Source organism: Peromyscus leucopus, chromosome 19 (genome assembly GCF_004664715.2).
Source record: "Peromyscus leucopus breed LL Stock chromosome 19, UCI_PerLeu_2.1, whole genome shotgun sequence".
Taxonomy (NCBI): domain Eukaryota; kingdom Metazoa; phylum Chordata; class Mammalia; order Rodentia; family Cricetidae; genus Peromyscus; species Peromyscus leucopus.
Window position 1 is genome coordinate 83,541,026 of NC_051079.1, and position 25,266 is coordinate 83,566,291.

Here is a 25,266-nt window from a genome sequence, read left to right on the forward strand (position 1 = left end):
AGAATTTGCACACCAAGCAAGGTAGGGTTGGATTGTAATCTGCAGCACAAAGGACCAGTTCATAAATCTGCACAATTATATACACGTATCCATAGGTAAGTAAGGGGAAAACGGTCAGATCTTGCCTGTACTAGGATTCTGGATGGCCTATGTAGATCTCTATTCTTATGAAAGGAGAGCTGGTCTCCATTCCTTCCATGTCCTGCACAAACATCCTCCTGCTGAGGACTGCAGAGTTGAAATTGAGAAAAGAGGAGGTTGGAGGAGAATCCTGGCTGATGGGACCCCTTCACCAAGGCCACTAACAGCAGCATAGGTCACTCGGACAGCTCCTGCTGTGATAGGAGCTGACAGGATCCGTCTTCCTCGGGGCTTCTCCTCCCCAAGGAGCAACATCATGAGGAATGCAGGAGACAAATTTCAGTGAAAGGACATCCTAGCAAATGCGTTATTGATGTTCCTCAAATTGTCAAGATCAAAGACAAGTTAAGCTGGAGGCCCTAAGGATGTTTGAGGACTGAACAACATTCTCTGACAGAAAGGGATGCCAGGTGAGAAGGAGCTCTGAGTGACGCATGAGCATTAATTAGTGGTGACATATCAACTCTGGCTCATCAAGCATGGCAGGTGCACCTGCTAGTGTAAAGTGCTAACAGAATGGGGGCGATGGGTGTGTGCATCTGTGTTACCTTCGCTTTTTATTCTGTAAATAGAAAGATGACTTTAAAAATACATGATTAAAAAATACTTGCTTAAAAAATTTTTTTAAAGGAAATGAAGCAGAGCTTCCTTAGTTCAACACAAATGTTAAAAATGAAAGGGTGTTATCCTATCAGAAAATGTAGAAAACCCTGTGGAAATGTGGTTGAAGTACACCCTTTCCTCTCCAAGTTGCTTTTGGTCGTGGTGTTTTATCACAGCAATAGTAACCCTAAGTAAGACGCCTACTTTTATGAGTAGAGAGGATAAGGTGATATAAGAAGATATGGACTAAGCTGGGTGGTAGTGGTGCACGCCTTTATTCCCAGCACTCGGGAGGCAGAGCCAGGTGGATCTCTGTGAGTTCGAGGCCATCTTGGGCTACCAAGTGAGCTCCAGGAAAGGCGCAAAGCTACGCAGAGAAACCCTGTCTCGAAAAACCAAGAAGAAGAAGAAGAAGAAGAAGAAGAAGAAGGAGAAGGAAGGAGAAGGAGAAGGAGAAGGAGAAGGAGAAGGAGAAGGAGAAGATATGGACTAATAAGGATAGGGTAAGACTCCAAAAATAAGTAAGCCAATGAGTAAGTCCATAAGGAAAATTAAAGATAATAAAAGAAATCTAAGCCAAGTCGTCAATGATGTCAGCCTTAGTTACATAAGTTACATATTAAGTGACACCCATTAATAGAGATGGTGTGTTCATTGGAAATGAAATGAAAATGTGTTCATTTGAAGTAAAATGATACTTTGAAATAATGGTCACACTTAACACTCATCTCCTGGTTTTTAAATATTCTATCCCTTGATGAAATGAGGGTCCCTGGGGAACTCTTAGTCCTAATTCACAGGTGGAAAAAAGGCTAGTTTGAAAATTATTTGCATGTACTTAGTGGGTAAATGAAGTGTGTTTAGACTCTGAGTTCATCAAGACATATACAGGTCAGAATGATGCTACAGGGTTTAGGAAATTTTACCCAATATATATTCTTTCAGACGGCTTCCTACATCTTTTTTCTAAAAAATAATGATTACATTTAAATCTCCCCAACATTAATGATCTACATTTCCTTCCCTTCCCGGACTTTCTGTTGAGTTTTATTGCATGATATTTAGTGTTTCTGTTACCATCTGCTTCCAAACAGGAAGGAAGGGGGGAACACAGGCCAGCAGCAGACTGGCTGGTCCCACCTGTATCTGTCAATCTCCATCAAAGTGACACAGCCTTAAAGGAGCAGGGGGGTTTCCAACCCAACATGGAAGATGGGTGTTGCTCCTCAACAGAAGAAATTATTTCATTAGGATGTGGATACTTTGCAATTAAAATTGTTGATATTTTTAACCAACAACTTAAAGTTACATTTTTTAAAATAGTATTATAGGGTTTGGGAAGAAATTAAATTGTTTTGATAGAGAATAAAAGGATAAAGAAAGTTTTTTCCCTTCAAAATCTTAGTAGCTAGTAAGAGAAATAGAAGAATGAAATTATGTAAGAGACACACTTTCTTTACCAAAAAAAAAAAAAATGAGATTTGACCCCCCTTACCAAAAAATTAAATAACTTCAACTCCTCTATAGAAAGAAAACAGTATAGAGAAAGGTGAGTATGAACCTGGAGAGGGAAGAGATTTTAATTCCATGCTGAACTTAAGCCTGGTTTGGCTAGAAATAAAGGCCCCGACAAGCTGGAAACCATAGTGCTGTGGTAAATTGGCTTATTTCTCTTGCTTTCAGGATCAAGTTCTCCCCACCATAGGAAGGTTCACAGAAGAGGGCCACATCATACTCACCACACTCATGAACCTAAATTCAAGGTTCACACTAAATGGTGTCAACAGTCTGCATTATGGATCCCTCAACTGGGCTAGGTCATCCTCCATCGTGGCCGATGGACCTGGGAAGGGAGTCACCACAGCAGGAGTGATAAGACTGATGGGAAAAGTCAAAAGCTGTTCTCTAGTCCCAGTGTGTAGATGGGACCGCAGACATTCTTTTGGTTAGCTGTCAATAGTAGAGAAAAGGAAGAAAGGAATCTCTGCCCAGGACCACAGACCTAGGAAGAAATTCAGCAGAGGCCTCTCTCTGCGGAACCTCACTGTGCTGTTTGCTTAGTAACAGCCTCTCATCTGAGAGCCCATCTTCTGCAGAAAGCCAGTCGTGAGCCTGGGTATCAGCGCCTGCTATGGACGTTCTTGTCAGCCAGTAAGAATCAAGTCTTTGAAGGCCTGGAACAAGGACCTGTTGTCCCCCACGACCTTTCTCACGTTCTCATAGAGACCCAGGGTAGATGGCCGGACGCTTGCTGCCTCCGCCCTCAGACTCATGCAGCGCTCTTTGCAGCCCCCTGTCTGACAGCATGATCCTGAGGGACAAGGCGGTCAGATAGAAAGGGTCCAGCTTGAGGATAGGAAGAGACCTAGGTTGGCCATTGTCCTGGTTAGTTTTTTTGTGAGCTTAACACAAGCCAGAGACACCTGGAAAGATGACCCTCGGTTGAGAAAATGCCTCCATCAGATCAGCCACTAGGCAAGCCTGTGTGCCGCCTTCCTGATTATGATTGATCTGAGAAAGCCCAGCCCACTAGGGACGGTGCCACTACTGTGAGGTTGAGCAAGCTGGAAAGCAATGTTTCTCCACAGCCTTTGCTCAGTTCCTGCCTCCAGGTTCCCACCTTAAGTTCCTGCCCCGACTTCCTTCAATGTTGGAGTGTGAGCTATGAGGTGATATAAACCCTTTCCTCTCCAAGTTGCTTTTGGTCATGGTCCTTATCATAGCAACAGAAAGCAAAGGAAGACAGAGATTCAATGTGTACTCAGTAGAGACCCTGTTGTGAAATTTTCTGCTCCGAGGCTTTATAGCTGAGACTACCCCTGTGGCATGATTCACCCATAGATTTATCTAGCAGACTATTAGAAGTTTTTGGTAAGTATAAATGGCCCTGGCTCTAGTGCACTTTTACCAATGTGATGGTTAACACAGTTAAAATAACCCAGTACTTGGAATCCGGAGAAGCAAAGACGGTTTTCATGAAAAATGGATTCTATCTACATCATCCTATTTCCCTGGGATATTCTCTTTGTGAATATAGCATTTGCATTTTTGAGTTTCTGAGGGCTACCTGGGTAAAGCCAGCAGGTGAAGCTTGGTGGTTCTTACAGCTTCCTGCCTCTCTGGTCCCTTCTGGGTCACAAGCCATTTAGAAGTGAGGTGTCTTTCTCTTTGCTCCTTTATCATCCAGCATGAGGGCAGTCAGGCATAGAGCAAGTGACTTATTCAATAAAGACACCTGATGCTCCTTGGACCGCGTCTTTCCAGACAGCACTTACGTTTTCTTTCCCTCTGTATTCATGATAGTGTTACAGACACTTTCCTTGCCCTTAAGCTCTGCTCTCGAGATTTTAAAAATTCTGAAAAGTGTGCAGTGAGTTATGTCGTGAAATACTTAGCAATTAAAATGCATCACCACAACAGATGCACACATAAAAGTTTGTAAGTGGTAACAAGAAAGCAACCTCTGGACATCCTTTGCTTCTGCTCATTATTTCTGATAATTATTAATACACATGGACTTTTAGATAAGACAACCTGAGCCTAAAATCCTGTCACTTCAGTGACCTGTTAGGCTCATGGTCAGACTGAGCTCACAGGCAAGAGTTGAGACTCAGGGCGCTAATCCCCCCAAAGTGCTTCATCTCCAGGTTCAGTCTCTTTATGTAGCAAATACCAGAACTCTGGACTCTCACAGTTAGCCATTTACATGGATGCTTAGTAACATTCAGAGGAAGGAGGCGTACTGAGAGCCTGTGGTGGGGTGGGGATGTTTCCACAGTCCCGGGATCTGCTCATCAACTGAGGGCACCACACACTCCAGGAGGAGGCTACCTGCTCAGTGAACCAAGAAAGCAAGCCTAATCTTAAAGACAGAATGTTATTTAACTGATTCTTTTTTTTCAAGTCAAGGATGGAGATGACAGTGAACAGGGGGAAACATGGGTTTTTGAAAGAGCCATAGGCTTGCAGTGTCCTGTGCCTCCTCTTCAGGGCTGATGGGGCCTTCCTCACCACCCCCCAAGTACAGGTGCCATCTGCACTGTGCTCGTGATAAAAGGGAAAGATTATTTCATTTCCATTAGTGTGATCATCTCAACTCACCCTGTTCTCACTAGATGTTTTCCCTAACTCCTGGGACCCAGTGGAGTGCCAAATGTATGTGTAAGTGTGGTGTGTCAGGGCCACTTCTTAAAGGAAGCCATTTGTTCATTAAATAACAAAGTTGAAATTACATATGAGCCATAAAAATAAACAGAAGGCCCAGTATCAAACTTTATAGGCTCTAAAGTTGAATTCTTTCTTTACTGAACCCTTTTTAATACCTGTATTTTCAAAGAAATGGAATTGCCAAAATTTTGAGTGTGAAATCTTTCTATTTTGTTAAACCCACACTGCTCTAGAACAAATTGCCTATGCAAACATGAATTGATATGCACTTATTAATATTTAGCTAATAATATGGATTATTTATCCAGAAATAAATGTGGTGTTTTCTGTTCCTAAAAGTGAATATAAGTTAGTGCGAACTCTGTGGAAGTATGTCATTTGTTATGTGTTTTCATGCTACTGATCTTCATTTCTTTAAATGACATGTTACGTGTCGTAACAATGACTTAGATCTCAAACTCAATGCATAAAGTAGTAAGTAGGATGCTGCCATCTTATGTGAGTTGTGGGCTTTGGTCTAAACATGAGGGTTGTTGGTAGTGTGTGGGGTGATAGCCAGATTCCTTGGTATAAGGTGCCTGCTCTGAAGGCTGCCAGTTCTCCTAAGGAGAGAGAACAGGAGTCTGGGCACCTCCACACGATGCTGATTGGTCAGATCCCAGTGCTGTGTAGGAAACAACTGTGTCATTCAAGAAAGCGTCGCCCAGTCAATGCTAAAATAATCTTTCTTACAGCTCAAAGATGTGGGTTCTGTCTGCTAAGATTTTCCTTGTTTGGCATAAAGGAAAAAGCAAACCAAGGCATGCAGAGCTTGGTGGGTCTCTCTGGAGAGATCCCACTGTGGAATGTGCCATGCTGGCCTCTGCTAATTTATGAGATGCTGGATATATAGTTTAAACTGGAATCCCAAAACAATATTTGTTTTTAGATGAATAATTCACTCATTTTCCCAGCATGATTTTTCTCATCTGAAGCACTGGCCTTTCAGATTAAGTAAATATAGTGTTTCAAAAGAATATAGACATGAATATTCATAAGAACCAAAACAGTGAATATAAATAAAAGCCTTTTTGCATAACATTTTTATATTTCGTTTTGCAAGTGAGTTACTTTTTCCTCTTTACTTCTTACGTGGTATTTTTCAGAGTAATTTCCCAGGGCAGTTTCTTCCACAAAGCCCAGGTATTATGAGATTGTGCTCATCTCTTTGTCAAATCATTTCAAACAGTGACATTTTCCTAAACATCCATAGAGCAGATAACACTGCTATGCAACACTACCAATTAGCCGCAGATTCAGCCCAGCCTGGTGCCAAGGACTCAATACAGCGTTTGTCTGAACAAGTGGAAGAATGTCCAACAACAAGGAAAAACAAAATACGATTACATATCCTGAAAGTATAAAGCTAGTTCATCCACACAAAATATGCAAACAATTTCTCGGCGGTTTCGTGGATTGGCCACGATTTAAAATTTAAAAACCTTCATAGATGCAGATGGTGTATGTTATATACGAGGCGCAGGAACAGCTACAGTTTTTTACTGCGATTCCTTCGTGGGTGCAGGTGAAACAGGGAGACCGAGAGCTTCAGTGGCCATTGCTACTGTGCTAGTCAGTTTACTGATGAGGGCCGAGGCTCCTCCAAGCAGCCCTGTCGGTGATTTCTGAGCCTTCAGGGCTCGAGCTGCAGCATTGCTGCCCTTTGGTCGGAAGGGCTGCCTCTGCTGCCTTTGAACCCTGGGCCCGTAATAGTAATCGTGAATTCATGTCCGAGCATTAATGACAGGAAGGCTAATGCAGTCACAACAGAAATGGTTGAACTTACGGCACAGCACACCTGCTGTGTGGTTACCACATGCCATCCTAGAGGCTGCGGTTCTGCATGGGAAACTCTGGTCCATGCTGCCTTGGTGCATACACAGTGAGGACCAGGGAGGGGGTGAAGGGGGAAATACAGCTACTTCTACAAAAAATTAAGATCAGAAAATAGCAAGTCATCTACTAGATGAAAAAAAATTAAATCATTAAAATAATAGGTAAAAGTAAATTAAAAGTGGAGGCTGGAGAGATGGTTCAGTGATTAAGAATGCTGTCTGCTCTTGGTAGGAGTTAGTTTTCTTGCTGAGAGACAGTTTCGATTGCATGATAGCCATCTATAACCCTAGTCCTAGAGCTTATGTCTTCTTTTGGCCTCTGTGGACACTGCACACATATGATGCACAGACATTCATGTAGGCAAAACACCCATACACATAGAATGAATGAATACATATCTCTAAAGCAAATATTGTTTTTCTCTTAACCATGCAACTAGACAAAGTAAGGCATAGGCATTTTCTATTAAACAGTATTTCCTGGACTCTGGCTTTGGCCCGTGTCTCACCCAGACCTACCTCTCTGAAGGCTCAAATGCCAAGAGGGCTGGAGGAAATGCTAATGGAATCCTCCTGGAGCCCCAGCTCCCTGATATTCCATGACTTCTACTCAAATTGCACCAGAGAAAGTCATGTGACCATGTCTAAAGCCAACACAGAGGGTCTATCCTCGAGTGGTGAAGCCAGGGCTGGGGAAGAAGACAGACTGAGGCCAGAGAGTACACTCTGCCTCATCTTCCATTAAGAACCTGAGGAAAATTCAAGGAAAGGGGTCTTGTGTTCATAAAGGATTATAGCCAAAAGACCAAGGTCCAAAGCGAGTCTCTAAGGATCTGAATAGATATTTTAGGAAATGACCTTAGGATGGGGAAAGGATGTGCACTTTCCAGATGAGGAACAGAATTTAAACACTTTAGCAGTGAGGATGGACACGGTGGCCTGATTTCAGACAAAGACAGTCATTGGTTAATTGTCTGTGGAAAGTCTTCAGATCTCTGCTTCTCCAAGCCGGCTTCCGCAGACCCGACATTCGTGATGTTTGTGCCCAGGTGTAAAGAGACATAGGGAAGGCACCTTAGTCGCTAGTGAATTTGCTGCACAAACATGGGGACCCCATCATGAGCATCAAATGACAACCCTGGTGTGGCAGCACACGCCTGTACCTCAGCTTCCACCAGGGAGATGGAGGCAGGAGGATTGCTGCGGCCTGCTGGCTAGCTCACCTCGCCAAACGAATATGCTCCAGGCTCAGTGAGAGACCTCACTCAAAATATAAAGTGGAGAGCGATGGAGGAAGGTGTTCCGGGCATGGGTCTCTGGCTTCCACATGCATTCACATGCATATGCCTATGTACCAACACAGGTAAATCCATAAACATGTAGACACACTCTCATACACAAGCAAAGAAAACTAAAAGGAATAAAGTGACAGAAGGAGTTACGGAAAATAAATGGACGGATTTAGAACTTGGCGTTCACTGAGATGGTTCATGGGTCTTAAGATACCGGGAGAAGGAGAATTTGTCTCTCCCAGGGATGAGGCCCTTGGTTGGCAATCCAGTGAAGTGTGGTCAGTCTTGAAACCACATGCACACCGCCACCAAAAAGGGACTCAGTGATATATATGTATGTGTGTGTGCATGTGTATATATATATATATATATATATATATATATATGCTATAGATAATGATTATCAGCTTGAGAGTAGGTGGTGGGAGCTTGCAGGAAAAAAGGGGAGGGAAAATATGATATAATTCTATTTTAATTAAAACTATTTAAAAAGAAATTTTAAAAAGTCTGTGTAATATATATGTATGCATATGTATGGTATTATACATATAAATGGTAATATACATATATATGTATAATATGTACACATGTAAAATATACATATATACTTATATATGTGTGTATGTATAAGTAATATGTATAAGTAATATACATACACACATACATATTTATGGTAAGACCAAATTGGGGAAATCACTGCAGGCCAGATTAGCATCTTAATTATGTAAATTTTGAAGACCAGCCTTCCCTTCTACCCTCCCTAAAAGGGGCAGTAGTGGAAGCTGAGCACTGAACTACTTGCAGTGTATGGGTTTATTTGGAAACTGTATCAAGTGAAACCCTTTTGAGAATCAAAAGATCAGGAACATTGTATCATGCGAGGTGTCAGTGGGAATTCTGCTCATCAGCTTGGAGAGGAATTCCTTTCAGCTCCTGGTTTCCGAGGTTCCCATCTATGGTCATTGGTCTTCCTTCGCCTGTGGGAAGCAGCACCTTTTGGAGGGGGATGGGAGATGGGGCAGGTGCGTACCCTACAGTGGCAGAGAAGCAAAGAGACAGGGAAGGATCTAGTGTCCCAAAATTCCTTCCAGTGGCACAGTCCAGGAAGATAACTTCCTTCAACTCAGCCCCAACCACCGAAATTCCCAACACCTCTCAGCAGTGACACGGGCTTTGGATCAAGTCTTTAAATGAGGGATGTTCACACACCAGACTATAGTACCTTCATGGATGATGGAATGTCTTATGGGGTTTAACGTTAATATAAATACAGCAGAGGAAAGTGTGAATGTGGGGTTTGGGGTATAAGTCAGTGGTTGAACACTTCTCTAGCCCAAGATTTGATCCCAGCACTGAAAATAACATAGAAAATGTGAATGGTGAAAGCAGGACAGAGACAGCACACTTAGGTGGGTAACCAGACCCAGCAAGGCTGCCTCTCCTGCTCTTCTATTTTATTAAGCTTTTTAAAAATTCATGATCTACTTCCTACCTGTTTCAAATTAAAAAGGCACAGAGAAGTTACATTGTTTTACATCCGATCCCATCATCAGTCTCTCTAATACTGCATACCATTTTAAAGAGAATGATGAAGGCCACCCTGTGATTCATGGTTTCATCATTACCATTTCAAAGACCAGGATATCTGTCAAGGAGGATAACGTGTTCATTTGATTCATAATATAACATTTAAAGTAATGTTTTCAAGTCCTAGCAGGTTGGTGTTCCAAAGTCTTGGTTGAAGGTATGGAAGAAATAGATCCTCTTATATTAATTATCTGGTCATCAATTTGTCTTAGGTTTGTTTTGTATTGCTATTATAAGGGAGGTTTGCATACATTAATGTAACTGTAGCGAGCATGGGGATTACTGAAAAATTAAAATAGAATGATCTATAATCCCATGCTTGTGTACACACAAAGAACAAGAAGCCAGGATCTGAAGAGATGTCTAGCCTCCCCCTTTCAGGCTGATGACTAAGGTGGATCAACTTGAACTTCCATCAGTAATGGAGTAGATTAAGAATATGCCAGTTAAAAAGAAAAAAGACCTGGCTGTGATGGTTCATGCCTATAATTCTAGCACTCAGGAAGCTGAGTCAGAAGGATTGCCTAGTGTTAAGGTCATCCTATGGTATGTAGTGAGTTATAAGCCAGCCTGAGCGACAGAGGGAGATTTGGTCTTAAAAGAAAAATGTGATACATTGGAGTAACAGCTTAGAAAAGAAGAAAGCCCTATCACTTAGGACAAGGCAGATGAGGGTTGGGGATGTTATGTGAAGGGAAATTAGTCAGGCATAGAAAGAGAAGTACTGGCTGTTCTCATATGCATGACCTGAACAGCTAAACCCCTCCAAGTAAAGAGTTATCAGTGCAGAAGACGCGCCTTGTGAGAAGGTGGCGCCTCATAGCACCCCTCCCTCTGCCTTGGCATCTCCTCACCCCCTCTTCCACAGCGTTCCCTGAGCTTTGAGGATAGAGTGTGTGTGACAGGTGTTACGTTGAGGGCTGGGCGCTCCTCCCCTGTCCCATAGTCTCTTCACTTCATCCAGTTGTGAGTCTCCGTACTAACTGCAAATGGAATCTCCTCTAATGAGGGCTGTGGTGTCCTGTAGGTATAAAGACACATATTTAAAGGTGGTTTGACATGACTGACATTCAGCCAAATGATTGACGTAGGTGCTCCTCTAGGGCCTATGACTTCTCCAGCTGTGGGTTCTGGGTCAGGCATGCAGTATCAGGCATGGGTTTCCCCTCAGAAGGCAGGCCTTAAATCCAGTCAGAATAGAAGCCACCTATTTTCCTTCGGGGCCTCAAGTGAGTGATGGATTAAGCCCTTAACAGTGTCAGAAGTGGCATGACTGCAGGATGGTAAAAGATAGGAAGTGGGCTTTACTGAAACAAGTGGGTCGTTGAGGGATGCTCTTGGGTCTAGGGGGTGGCCTGAGCCCTCCTGTTGTGTCCCCCCGCCCCGACTCTCTATTCCTTGCAGCTGTGATGTAGCTACCCTGCTCCCACCACAATAGACTGATGCCCTTGGAGCCACAATGTAGAATCCCTTCCTCCCTCAAGTTGCCTATGTCAAATATTTGATCATAGACATGATAGAATTGACACAGCTGTCCTGTCTCTGGCTTTAATAGAAATCATCATAACATTTCATAATTGCTATGCTAATTTACATTCCCAGCAATCATGTATGGTGTTTTCGTCTCCTTCATCCTGGAGGGTGCTTGCTGCCTTCTGTCTTTTGATCATAGCTATGAGATATAAGATAGTGTCTCCATGCACTCTTTATTTTTATTTTCCTCAGGATCAGTGAGGTTGAACTTTTTCTGTACCTCTATTGGCCATTTGTATATTTTGGTTTGAATAATTCTACCTTTACTTTGAGGGAAATTTGCTATTTTTTTTATTTGTAGTAGAATTTTCAACAGCAATGAGATACAGTGTTATAAATTCATACTTAGAATGGTATAATTCTATAGTTTGGGTTCAAAATTTGTTCCTTTAAAATAGGAAATGGAGAGTTGGAGAGATAGCTCAACAGTTAAGAGCACTGACTGCTTTTGCAGAGGATGTCTTTGATGCCCAGCATCCACATGGTAGTTTGAGACCATCCATAATTCTAGTTCCAGGGAATCTGTCTTAGTTACTTTTCTATAGCTGTGATAACACAGGATGACTAAGACAACGGAAGGAAAGTGTTTATTCGGGGTTTACTGTCTCAGAGGGTGAATCCATAATCATCAGATCAAGGAGTATGGTAGCAGGAAACCAACTATGGCATTGGAGCAGCAGCTGAGAGCTCACATCTCAGTTCACAACTGGGAGGGAGAGAGAGCTAACTCAGAATGGTATGGGCTTTGGAAATCTCAAAGCCCACCCCCAGTGACACACCTTCTCCAACAAGACCACACCTCCTAATTCTTCCCAAACAGTTCCACCAACTGAGGACCAAGAGTACAAATTTATGAGCCTGTGGCAGCCATTCTCATTCAAACCACTTTTGCGGAGTATTTTAAGATGTGTTACTTTGTTTATGCTATGGATCGTTTATTAAATGATGCAGAGATCTGTTGCATTCTTTTATGCTGCATTTGTTTAATTTTATGAAACTGGATTACTTTGCCTGTCTAAAACACCTGATGGTCTAATAAAGAACTGAACAGTCAATAGCAAGACAGGAGAAAGGATAGGCAGGACTGGCAGTCAGAGAGTAAATAAGAGGAGAGATCTGGGAAGAGAGGAGATCTAGGATTGAGAGAAGGAGAGAAGGAGGAGCACTCCAGGGGCCAGCCACCTAGTCACACAGCCACACAGCCACACGTGGAGTAAGAAGTAAAGAAAAGATATACAGAAATAGAAAAAGGTAAAAGCCCAAAGGGAAAAGATAGATGGGATAACTTAAGAAAAGCTGGCTAGAAATAAGACAAGCTAAGACTGGGCATTTATAAGGAAGAATAAGCCTCTGTGTGATTTATTTGGGAGCTGAGTGGTGGACCCCCAAAGAGAAAAAGAGCCAAAAGGGTGAAAAAAAAAACCAACAACTACAAACCACCATAGGATCCAATGCCATCTTCTAGTCTCTGATGGTACCAGACATGCATATGGTATATATATCTATACATATATATATAGAGAGAAAACACTTACATGCATAAAATTCATTAATAAATCTAAAAACAAATTAATAAACCAAAATACTATGGTATTTCTAATGTCTCAGAGAATATCTGAATAAATTATAATTTCAGTAATTCTGTTTCTGGTTACAAGAAAATCAAAATTGGATTTTCCCCATAACTTTATTCACATAACAGAAATATAAACCAATCTCTGGTGGTATTTCCTTGAGAACCCCATTGTATTCACAACTGTAATGAACTATCATGCGGACTAGTAGGTTCACACAACACAGAAGAACAGAGCTTCAAAAGAGTTGAGGTATGACTTGATTTTTTAGAAACCTCCATTTTCCCAGATAATATGGAAGTGTTGTGAAGCTTTTTTCACATCATGGAATTCTGATAGAGTATTAAGCCATATGCTATAATCTGCAGGCTTTGCGGCAGAGGCCGACCAGCCATGTCACCTTGTGTGTTAGTCATTGTTCCATGACTGTATCAAAATATTCGAGGCAAATCAACTTTGGAGGTAGAATATCTGATTTTCCCTCCTGGTTTCCAAGGTTCAGTCCATGGTCAATTGTTTCCATTGTTTGGGACCTTATGGGAAAGTGAACATCCTGGCAACTGGGAGAATGGGTAGAGGGGGCTGCTCCCCTAATAGCTGACAAGCAAAGAGAGAAGGGAACTGGGGTCCACAGATAACCTCTTAGAACACGCCTCCCAGTGAACCGCAAACAAGACTAGACCCTAATTGTTCATCTCTGAACTTATGATTGGTCATGATCCAGCCATTGACTAAGGTCCACCACAGGATATTGACACCTGGGAGTCAAATCTCATGATACAATTTTTATGAGTTATTACATTTCTAAGCCCCATCAACTTGGCTTCTTAAATGTAAATAATCTTGATATTGTAGACACTTGGCTTCAGTGCCTGATTTGGGGATGGAAGAGGAATTTGAAATCTAAATACTGGTCTATTCTATAGCACAAATTGATACCATGGGTTGAATTGTGTCCCCCAAAGTTCCTACCCTCAGTATCTGTGACTCTCACCTGTTTGTAAATCTAGTCTTTGCACATATAACCAAGTTGAGAGCTCACCCTAGAGCTAGGGTATATCCTAAAATCCAGCAGTTGGTGGTGTCCTTAGCAAATGTTGGCAAAGATGCACAGAGAAGATGTCAGGCGAAGGTACCCACAGATAGCAGGAGAGTTACCCTGGAATGGTGCTACAGGAATGGAGCCACATGTCTTCTAGCAAGTGGATGCCCAGGTTGCCTGGTACTGTGAGAATCAGAAGAGCAAATATTCAGTAGCTTCTTCCATAGTCCCCCTGCAAGAACCCAGCCCTGCTGGCACCTGCATGTAAAATTTTTCATTTTTCAACAATGAGAGTGACTTTTTTGTTGACATTCTTTGTCACTGAACATGTGGTAATTTGTGATAACAGATATCAGAAGCTGATACACTTAGCATATGACATAAAATAAATTAATAAATGGTTATTAATAAACAGTAAGTGGCTAAGCCAGTGATGCTCCCAAGTCTAGATCTCTCCAGACTTGCAACAGTCAGTCTTAATCCACAGAAGGAAGAGTTAACCCACTCTGTACATATAGACACAGTGGCATCCCTAACCCATCATTTCATTGCACAGTTCTGATCTTGACATTTCAAACCTTCAGCTCAGGGTCTCCTAAGCACTAGGAGACTTTACACCATGAGGCAGATTCTTGCTTCTTGCAAACTGGCAAAATCCAGAAGGCCACTGATTTTCAGTTTTGATCATACTGAACTCTTCCAAAGTGGCTTCTTTTTTGTAAGCTTGTGTTGTCAAAAGCACAAGGCATTGGGCAGAATGAGCCTGACTCTCCTCACTGGTGTGCCATGCAAGCAAAAAGCAGATTGAAAGTGACCAGCATCTTTGAGCCTGACTTCTGGCAATCCAAAAGTGCATGAGCAACCCAAGGAACGTCAGCTGCCAGGATTATTGCCCAAAGTCTAGGGCACTCCTTCCCTTCTTGACTTTAGTCTTGGGAAGTCTTTTGTGTAGGATTGAGAAGCTGCAGGGATTGGGTGGGAGAGAAAATGCCATGCTAGCAGCCTGAATTCCCTTTGAGCAGGGCTTGCTCCTTGATTAGTATCTGCTGCTGCCTGCCATGGGCATCTGGCCAGTGTCTGCCAAATAGAGAGTTGAGGTTTTTTTCATGTAATTGATCCATTAAATAGAAAAATGTGAATTCAGAAATCAACATGTTGATAGTTAATGGTGAGGCCAATTAGACCAAAGAGAACAGTGAGATGTTTTAGAGATGCATTCTGAGTTGATGTTCCTGGGCAGATGATCGTGTATCACACTGGCATGTGTAATAGACTTTTTGTGAGGACAGCAATTTATGTAGCAACTACCATGTCAGGTACAGCCCTTGGCACTGTGGGTTTGGCCCTGAGTAAACCAAGCCTTTGCTCTTAAAGGGTCATTATCCTTCACTATGTGGGACATCATTAATAGATAAACATGATAAGTAAAGTTGGTGAAGAGGACTAGAGTTATGGAAAGCAAGAACTTGTTATGTCATGCAGAGACGGAGGAGGACATCATCCAAGGAAGAAAAGCTTTAGGTCTTTACAGTCAGAAGCACAGACTTTGCAGTATTATCTGGATAAGAGAAAACTAGAATGTTGAAGCAAGGTAGATCAGGGAACACATATTAAAGTCAGCTCATGGACATTGGTCTTGCTAGGGAAGATAAGCACTAGGGGAAAGTATACTATAAATGGCAATGTACTTATTGCTATAGAATGCTTTGAACTAGTAAAAGTAATATATTCACATCTATAGACTTGTGCCACAGGAAGATTTCAGTTTTAAAAATCAAACTAATCAGTAATGTATATAGAAATAACCCACTTCTATAAACATAATATTAGCAAGACAGAGTAAGGGATATATGGCCTTGGTACAGGTTGAGATCAGCTGAGCCATGCTTATTGTCTGGGGAGCACAACACTACACATGTCTAACAATTGCTTACATAACTATAGGTCACTATGAGTCACCTGAGATCTTCTATCCCCGCTTCCTGACATGTCTCATTCCATGGCTGTCAGGGAGAAAAGGGGACATGACAAATTGTGCTCTGTGTTTTTTTTTCTATGCAGAGAATCCACACTCATTACTGCTATACTTCAAAGATAGTTGTGGAACCTCCCTTAACTGAGAAGAAATGGTGATAGTACATTGAACCAGATGCCCAGAAACATGGAATGGAGTGGATACAAACAAGAAAGGATTCACTCTGCTTCCCTTGTTCAGATGGCAGACGAGGAAGAGCGGGTTATATAGACTACATTCTTGCCAAGGGGAAAGACCCTGAGATGGTGTCATGGATATAAGGACAGAACAATAGACAGACACCAGAAATGTCGTGTGGGGGAAGTCCAAAGCCAGAAGACAGCATAGCTAAGTATAAGCTTTGGTGGTGTATGCCTGAGTGATTGGAGACTGGGCCGTCACCAGACAAGTGAGTTGACTGCAAGCAGAACGGGTCAGTGAGTACAGAGAAAAGCTCTGAAGTCTAGAAAGTTGTGGAGCTTAAGGGTCAAGAAGATGTGTAGGAAGACGTGTGTGTCTTGCAGAGGTTCTATTGACGTGAGCGTGACCACTGCAGATACTGTACTTCTGGTGTTTCCAGCAGTCCCCAGAACAATGGTCTGGCTTTTATGTTCAGTCTCTTGTCACACAGAGAGACAAGAGTACAGCTACAAGGAATCTTATGTCCCCATGGTAACATGGAAACCCTAGAGATTTCAAGAGAAGTTTCTGGAGCATTTTACCCACATGTTCTTAAGATGTGCCAGATCCATTTAAGTTTTACATATGGTGCTCACTGAAGATGGGTTAGAAAATAGACCTCACAATATGAGAAACTTTTGGGGATTAATAAGGTGTAAGGACAATTCCTCCAGAAGACTTGAACTTAACTTCCATCAGCCAAGATCATACTGGTGGATTCTGCATGCACGGGCATCTCTGCCTGAGCTCCTGAAGCACCTTCACTGGAACCCCAGGTTTCACTTGGTGCAATTGCTTCACCTCGTCTTTGTAAAAGCAGTTGTGCTAGGTTAGCCCTCAGCAAATGCTGGCAAAGGTTGTTAGTGAACTGGGAAGATGGCGATCGGTTCCCTGACACTTTCTGCACATTCTGTCATCAAGAAGATGTCATGAGGGAGCTAATCCCTCTCTGTCTGAGCAGATCATTGCCCACTCCATGAGATGCTCCTGAAAGCAGTGCCGGGTCTCCTCCACACTCTGCATCTTCATATGTAAATTACCTAAGATCAAGTGTCTGCCTTGGTTTCTTGTTCCCTGTACAGAAGAGGAAAGCCAGAATGTGTGTCATGCTGACTACTAATGCTTTGCTGAAAAACATCTCCATAGTCTTTTATTTTGAAGAGGCAAAAGAAAAAAATATTTGCTAGAAAAAGTATTGCTATGTTAATCTGCTCACCCACATTTTTTATCCTGACAGCCCATATAAATATAGCTTGAAGGGGAGGAAGCGGGGGCTTGAAGCAGATGGCCCACACTAAACTCGGGCTTCCTGAGGACTTCTGGTCACTTTGCCCACCCACGGTGGCTTTCTCCTTGGCTGTCATTCCATGATGACAGAACTCGCAGCAAATAGAGAAGATGATTTAGAGGCCATTTCATTGTCTCCTCAGAGTGGGGCTGGGTGGGAAGGGTGGCCCTTCTCTCAGCCGTGAAGACAGCTGGCATGCATGACAGACTCATCCCCTCGGTTGTAACGGCTCAGAGCCATGATTGAGACACCTCTCCTCCCTCTCCAGGAGCTTCTGCATGTTTGTGGAATGAATGGACGCCCCACTTAGAATGCCCTGAAGAGAATGAAAGGATGTGCTTTAGGAATTCATGTTTATTTTTAGGCTGTAAACCTCTCCTCTTCTGTGTGTTCTTTCAACTGTGACAGTAATACAAAGACAGTGGATAAGGTGCCATCCTGGAACCATGGCGTGGAGATACACAAGGCCTTTAAGTTATAACCGTGGGGCAGAATGGGCAAGAACCGGCACTCTCTGGGCTGCACTGTCTTTGAGTCTGCAGGGAGCAGAACCTCAGAACCTGGTGCTCATGTCACACTTGGGAACCCAGGAAAGCTGTGGTGATCTGTCCATGTCCATCCCGCTGACTGGGCCTCTGTGTCCTCTTCAGGTGGCACTGGATGCTGCAGTCACATGCCACTCTGTCCCCGGAGGTCCGTGACTTCAGGCTCCCTTGCTGCAGTTATTACCCGCTTACTCTCTCTGATATTCTTCCATCTCTGGCTCTTTTGCGATAAAAATGTTCCAGTTTTATTACCTAGCAAGCATTTTGATTCCCATCCTAAAATTCCTCTAAGTGGTTTCATATCGATTGTCATTAAAAAGGTCAAATTCATGAAATATAAGTTAGCCATTTTAAAATGAAGAATGTGGGAGCATTTGGTACATTCCCAGTATTGGGCACTAAACATCTCTGTCCAATGCAAAAGCTTTTTCTCTCACCCCCAAGGAAGTCTGTACTTGTTAGCGCCTACACTTCTCCATACAGCTGCTACGACCTTGCCAACTGGATTATCAACATCTGTTTCCTATCTCATGGATTTATTTATTTTTTGCATAGTTTATATAAATGAAGTCATGCAATACAGAGCCTTTGAGGTTCATCCGTACTGTACCTGTGTCAAGACTTGATCCATGTTATTTGTCATTCTGTGCTGGTATGCAGTGATTCCATTTATATTCATCTTTGATTACATGCATTCTGTGTTATGTGTGTGTTTTTTTTTTTTTTCATGCACCAGAGTGACTGGATCAACGGTCATTCTATCTTTAACACTTGCCAGGAGTGCTAACGTGTTCCATGCAGCTGGACACCTGCTCCATGCCTGTGTGCACTTTGTAACTGCAAAGCTGTCCAGTGTGCCATACTTCTCTTTCACTGTTCTTTTTTTTTTTTTTTTTTTTTTTTTTTTTTTTTTTTTTTTTTTTTTTTTTTTTATGCTTCCTGTATGCATGCTGCAGATGTAAACAAACAACTCACTGTCTCGACCTGTCACAGAGCTGTTGCTTACTACCCAGCATGGTGTAGCAGCTTATTTATTTTCTGCTTGTGTCCTTTTCTCACTGTATTTATATAGATTTACATGGTTCCTGGGATTCAATCTCAGGTCCTCACACTTCCAGGGCAAGTGCTTTACCCACTGGGTAGGCTTGGTTCTCAGTTATAACTCACTGAGTCTGTTCCACCCCATTTTGTGATGCAGTTTCTCAAATGAGCATGTTGTTGTCGTCCATCTCCTTTAATGGTAAGGGAGCTGGGATTTTCTGACACTGTTTTTCTTCCCTCTGTAGGTGTCTTTCTTCCTCTTTATCATCTTCGTGGTGTACACCATGCTTCCCTTCAACATGCGAGATGCCATCATCGCCAGCGTCCTCACCTCCTCTTCCCACACCATAGTGCTGAGCATCTACCTGTCTGCAGTCCCAGGGGCCAAGGAGCATCTCTCCTGGCAGGTGAGTGCCCTTCCTAGTGGGGAACGGTGGCCTTTCCGTGGCCTTTCCCTGGCCTGCGTAGCATCAGTGGAAGAGGCCGGCTGCCCTCAGGGTGCCCTTGTTGACTTCTTTCAAGCAGCTGCTCCTTTTCTGCTCCTTGACATGGTCTGCAAGGGCTGCTCAGCCCTGGCCTCCTCCACTAGTCGGGTCAATAGTCACTTAGCCATTAGCAGCCATGAAATGAATGTTCAGAGGATAATTGGGGACGGGAACACCCTTCTGCTGATTGCTGAGTGGTGATATGATTTTGGAGGCAAAGGTATACATTAACATCTTACTATATGCTATAATTTTAGGGCTCTTACTTTTAGGATGAAACATCATGTGACTTGAAGCATAAGTCTCTGCAACCCGTCTCTTTATAGAGTATAAAAAAACACTTCTATTTCTCAGTCTTCTGGAAGATCCATGAGCATTAAAAAGCAGTTCTTTAAAATGCTGTAGCAGCAAATTTGTGTATTGCTAATAAGTGGCATTTCAAGAAGCCATTCTATTTAATTAGTTAAAAGCATTTTAAAAGCTATTTGATTTTCTATTATGTGTATTCATAAACATTAGGGTCAGTAATTTGGAGTTATTCCTAACAGCAACTGTTTTGTTTTGTTTTTTACCTGAAAAAAAAAATGTATTATTTTAATGTCTGGGGGTACTTGCAACAAATGCGTCCATAGCATAAAATATACTACTGGATACAAGTTTCAGTGCTGGTGAGCACTGTGCTGGTAGAAAGGGCGTTTAATTTTTGGTTGTGATGGAATTGAACCAGAGCCTTGGAATGTGTTAGGTAAATCCTCTAGTGCTGAGCTGCATCCTGACTACACAAAGGGGGTTTTTAGATATGGCAACCTGACCTCAGCAGTGAGAGAAACCAGGTGTTCATGTGATGGAAGCATATGGCTTACTTCCTGGTTGCCAGGAAGGAGAGAGATAGCGAAGAAGGGCCTGGGAACAAAACTTATCTTCAGAGGCATGCCTTCATGCCCTCATACCTTCAGTGACCCGCTTCCTCGAAGAGGCCACACCCCCTAAAAGCCCTTTCACCCAAGAACCCATCAATGGTTTAACCCCTTCGTGAAGTTAGAGCTCTCTCTATCCCTCTCACCATTCGGCTATGCTCTGCTTTGCCCATTCACCTATGCTCTGCTGTTTAGGGGGTCGGCCTTCAACACAAGAGCATTTGAGGTCGTTATGAAACTCAAGGCGTAATAGCACCCTCTGTCTGCACTGAAAGCGGAGGCAATGGTCTCTCGCGACACTGTGTATGAGGTCAGACAGCACGTCCTCAAATGGGTGACTGGATGTGACGTCATCACGGTAGAGCATCTAATTAGTAAATGAAGACCACACACATTCAAGCTTCACAGCACATGGAGCCGATATGCAAACACACTGTGTAAGGATTCTTAAGCAGACCAGGTTACATACCCATCACCAGGCATGTTGGATGTCACGTGTAAAACTTGTTCCTCTTAGTATGTGTGCCCTTTGACCCCCCATCTCCCCACTTTCCCCAAACCCCAACTCCACGCGACTCCCATGCCATTCGGGGGAAAGATGATCCCATGGCGGCCTGAAAAGGTTCCAGAAACTTCTGTGTGCAGGTTCCTCCCAGGGTTTGCTCCCCAGTTCTTTGCTGGGTGCAGCCCTCTATACCTGTGGATGATTTCCCCCCTTTTCCTACCAATAGTAGCGCCATGTTTGCGGTTGGCACCTGGAGCTCCATGCCCTGGGTGAGTAGCCGTGTGCAGTATCGACTACAGAATCTGCTCAGCCCGTTTTCGTTCCAGACACAACTGTGGAAAAGCTGCCCTCTCTCCGGCAGTGGCTCCCTTAGGTTTTTCCTGGTTTGTGGTAGCTGTGTGGTAGGGGTCTCCACTGGATACATGCTGTCACAGTGCACCCATCTCCCTGCTTCCTTGATGAAGACCTGAAGTATTACATCTTGGGGCAGAAAGCTTTAATAGCTGTCAGAAAAATCAGAGTTATAAAAATAGGGAAATTCAATGCTTTACAAAGAAATGTGTGTTTTAGGCCATTGTATATTGAATTGAATTGTTTTCTGATGCATTGTTATCTCTGTTGGTGAAAGAAATTAGAAAAAAACTAGTGTACATTTTTTAAAACTTTTTTCCCAAAACTGATAGGAAAATAGGATGGCTGGCAGCCAGAGGTAAGATAATTATGGAATTGTATAAAAGATTTTAACAATTGCTTAATGCTCTATTGTTTCATATAAAGATAATATTGGACAGAAAAGAAGACCTCATGGTCTGTTTCTAATGTCTTCAATAATTTTATGACTCCAAGAACTGAAAAGGTAGAATACAGTGATGGATTAAAAAAAGATACAGTGTATTAAATATTATTAAAAAGAAGGGTTCATATGTAAACAAGTATGAAGCAATGAGTTTTATTATTCCTGACCACTGCTAGAAATGAAACCTAAAAGATACCACTGGGATGGGGAAAACACTTCCTTGACTTCTTTTGATTCACAATACTTGTAGTAAGTTGGAATGCTGTAGGTCTGCTGTTAGATCACTGTGGTGTAGTATTCAGAACAATACCGTGTTGTGTAGGATACTGATCAAGTGTGGAGAAAGGGTTTGTGTCAATGATGGCACTGGTTCGCCTCTAAGCCATCAGCCAAGGAGGAAACCTGCTTAGCCTACATTCACACTAAGAATTTTTTTTTATTACGTTGCATCTGTGGCATGGGGAATCTACTGAGATCATGTCTTCCTTGTCTGTGAAGTGAAATACTGACTGAAGAGCAAAGCACTCTTCAATGCTGTGTGCCAGAGTTAAATGTTCTTAGGAAATTCATTTAACCACCATTTATCTCAAAGCATTCCCATCCCATGGTGGAGGAAATTTAGTTAGTGATTGATATTTATAGAAACTCCTGTCTAACACGTAAGAAACTTCAAGTGTAACCCCTCAATGCATGTTATAATGTTTATTTTGAAATGATTACAGACTTATCAGTAAGTCACAAGTTCAATACAGAGAACTATTTTCTCCTTAAACTAATTAAAGGCACGTTACTGATCCATTAACCAATACAATGAGCCCATCATCCCAATGTGTTTTTCCCCCACAGTTCAAGTCTCTTATGTAACCGTAAAGTACCAGTCAGTGTCTGAAAGTCCATGTCACTCTATTACTCTTACATGACTGCCCCATTCACTCTTCCTTTTTCGTTGTTATACTTTGTAGTTGAGGGGTACAGCTCAGAGTCTTCTGCAGCAATATGTTGTCGATTCTCTGTATTTCGGTCTGAAGCCGTCCTTGCTCTCTCTTCAGTGCTCATGGAGGTCACACTCTTGAAGATTACAGGCCCACTGAACGTGAAATGTCTTTCAACTTGAGTTTGATGTCTCCTGGTGAATTGATTCAGGTTTCCATCTTTGTTAAGAATCAAGACCACAGGTCCTGGAGTTCTAGAAGGGGTGCTGTGGTCTTCTTAGTCTGAGTACACTGAGCTTGACTGCTGTGAAATTGCTACAGGCGTCTTTGTTGATGACACTTGCTTTGTAGGAAGGAACTTGAAGGTAGGTATGCATCCTGTCTTTCAGCTTTTCAGTTCTTTTTTTATTTATATACACATGGTGCCATGTTTTCTATTTTATTTGATGTGTGTTGAACTATGTCTATCTCAGGAGCATTTCCAGGGGTTCCCACCAAGCTGACTTTAGCCTTCTGGGCACATCCTCATCTTGTTGGAATTTTTCTGTCTTATAGAATGAGAGGTTTCAGGCTCACCTTGTTTTGCCCTGGCAAACCCCTAAAATTAAGGCTTTCTGCTTCTTTACATGTTTATTTATTCATTGATTTACTTACCAAGGCAGGGTTTAATGTAGTCCAGGTTGGTCTTGAACTTTCTATAGCCAAGAATGACCTTGAATTTCTGATTCTCCTACCTCTGCTTCCTAAGTGTTGGGATTAGAGGTGTGCACCACATAAAACAGAGCTTGATTGCATGCCCAGCCAGCGCTCTGCCAGGTGAGCTGCAGCCTCTGTCCTCTGCTTCCTTGTAGTGGAGAAGGTTTAGAGGTAACATCTGGGCATTGGGTATTTTTGGGTTTTGCTATTGGGATGTCATCGTACCATGTGAGGCCCATATATTGGTGGCTGCATTGGTTGTTGTACATCCTTGTATTGGATGGTTTTCCATTGTTATAATAAAATACCTGGACTAAACCAACTTAGCAGAGAAAGGGTTTCTTTTGGCTTACAGTCCCTAAGAAGATATGGTCCATCGTGGTGGGGAAGACACAGCAGAAGGAGCATGAGGCCAGCTTGGCAGTCAGGAAGCTGCAGACCACATTTTATCAGCACACATGTACGTTCTTTGACCAACAGTTGCAAATAAATTACGGCTATGGTTCTTAATCCCCTTGTAAAACCAGGCTCCCATGTCAGGCATCATGGGTGTCTTCCCACCACGCCCAGCTTCCTCTCTGCAATCCTGTTTGCTCTGCAGGATCTGAGGATCCACCCATGTGAGGCTGCCACTATGACTGTTTTATTGAGGGCAAAGGAAGAAAGCCAATGGGCAGAAGAGATGGGACAACGAATGAACAAATTTTGAATTGCATCATTGTTTGTGGAGAGAAGGAGCAAAGAAAGTATGATCAGGGTAGGCAAGGTGAGACACACACACCCCTCCCCACGGTGGTGACTGCATCCTGCTGGAGCCTGGGAGTGGACAGTTAGGCAGCCATTGGAGGAGACAGGAAGACTGGAGTCCTACCTCACAGCCAAGGGCAGTGGTTCAGCCTGAATCTTGTGTCGGCAAGCACTCTTGCATCTTAAATATGTATCTTGCCTGGTTTCTGTTTTCCTCACTTTTAGATGTCCTCATCACTGTTCTCATGATTCCTAACCAACTTGAAATGTTCGGGCATTTCTGCCTGTGCACCGTGGCTGCGGTTTGCATTTGAATTGTAGTTACTCTTCTTGTATCTTTATTTCCTTGGAATTCACAGCGTGTTCTGAATTTTCATTTCCTATATCTTTTTCTTTTCCCCTGGGAGAGGGGGGAATTTGAATATAGATTTATTTAAGTCAGTCGGTTATATGAGAATCCATATTTATGAAAGAAGATGGGCTAAGGACTCCTTATTGGTTTTCTAACAGGATTACTCAGATGTCAGGGAAGCTGGTGCAGGATTCTTTGACACTGTGACAGCTTTAACACATTTAAGTTGTGCAACACGTGGAGCCTCTTTGTTGTACCTAATGTAGACGATTGTCTATGGTGAGTTTGTAATCAGTGGTGACATAGGTTTGTTATGTAACTGAGATGAAATGTAATTCAGGAAGTGTACATCGGAGCCTGGAATTCAATTGCATTTGGGGTCTAATCTGAAAAGCTCAAAGGAAAACAGCAGGTCGCCAGCTGCCCAGTTTCTGGTGTGGAAGGGACTAATTGCTAGGAATTTGGGACACTGTCCTGTTTGTTTTCAGAGAAGCACCGAATATTATTATTTTTCCACAAGAAAAAAAAATTCATTCTTTATATCACAAAGCTATGGTTTGAGTATAATTCATGTTTTGTTGTATTAAAGTATTACATGTTCTAACAGCATTTGATTCTGGGAGGAAAGTGGACAGGGACAGGAAGGAAGGGAGAACAGGTGTGTCACGTGAGCAAACTTGAGAGCCAAGGGGAAAACATCCCATGCTTCTCTCTCTCTCCCTGCCTGCCCTCCCCACTCAGCCTTCCCATCGTCTGATCTGAAGCAGAGAATTTCCTCCTTGGCCCCCAGGGGAGAGAGAACAAGTGAACAGCATTAAATCCTACTTCAGGACATAACATCACACTAGAAATATTCCGGCAGTTTCTAGAGTGAAAGCACAGGATTTTGAGGCTGGATTTCAGGTTTGCAGTTAGCAGCCTATCTGCTGTAGAGAGTAGTCTAAGATTTTTCTGT

The 25,266-nt window shown here is 42.6% G+C and overlaps 1 protein-coding gene across 2 annotated transcripts in view; it reads left to right on the forward strand.

The window, feature by feature from the left end:
- Positions 1–25,266, forward strand: part of Adcy2 (adenylate cyclase 2) — a 373,278-nt gene that overhangs the window by 90,546 nt on the left and 257,466 nt on the right. For both annotated transcript variants that reach the window (XM_028873686.1, XM_028873687.2), the window contains exon 3: positions 19,127–19,288. In XM_028873686.1, coding sequence (XP_028729519.1) covers positions 19,127–19,288 — 162 coding nt within the window. The remainder of the gene's footprint in view (positions 1–19,126; positions 19,289–25,266) is intronic.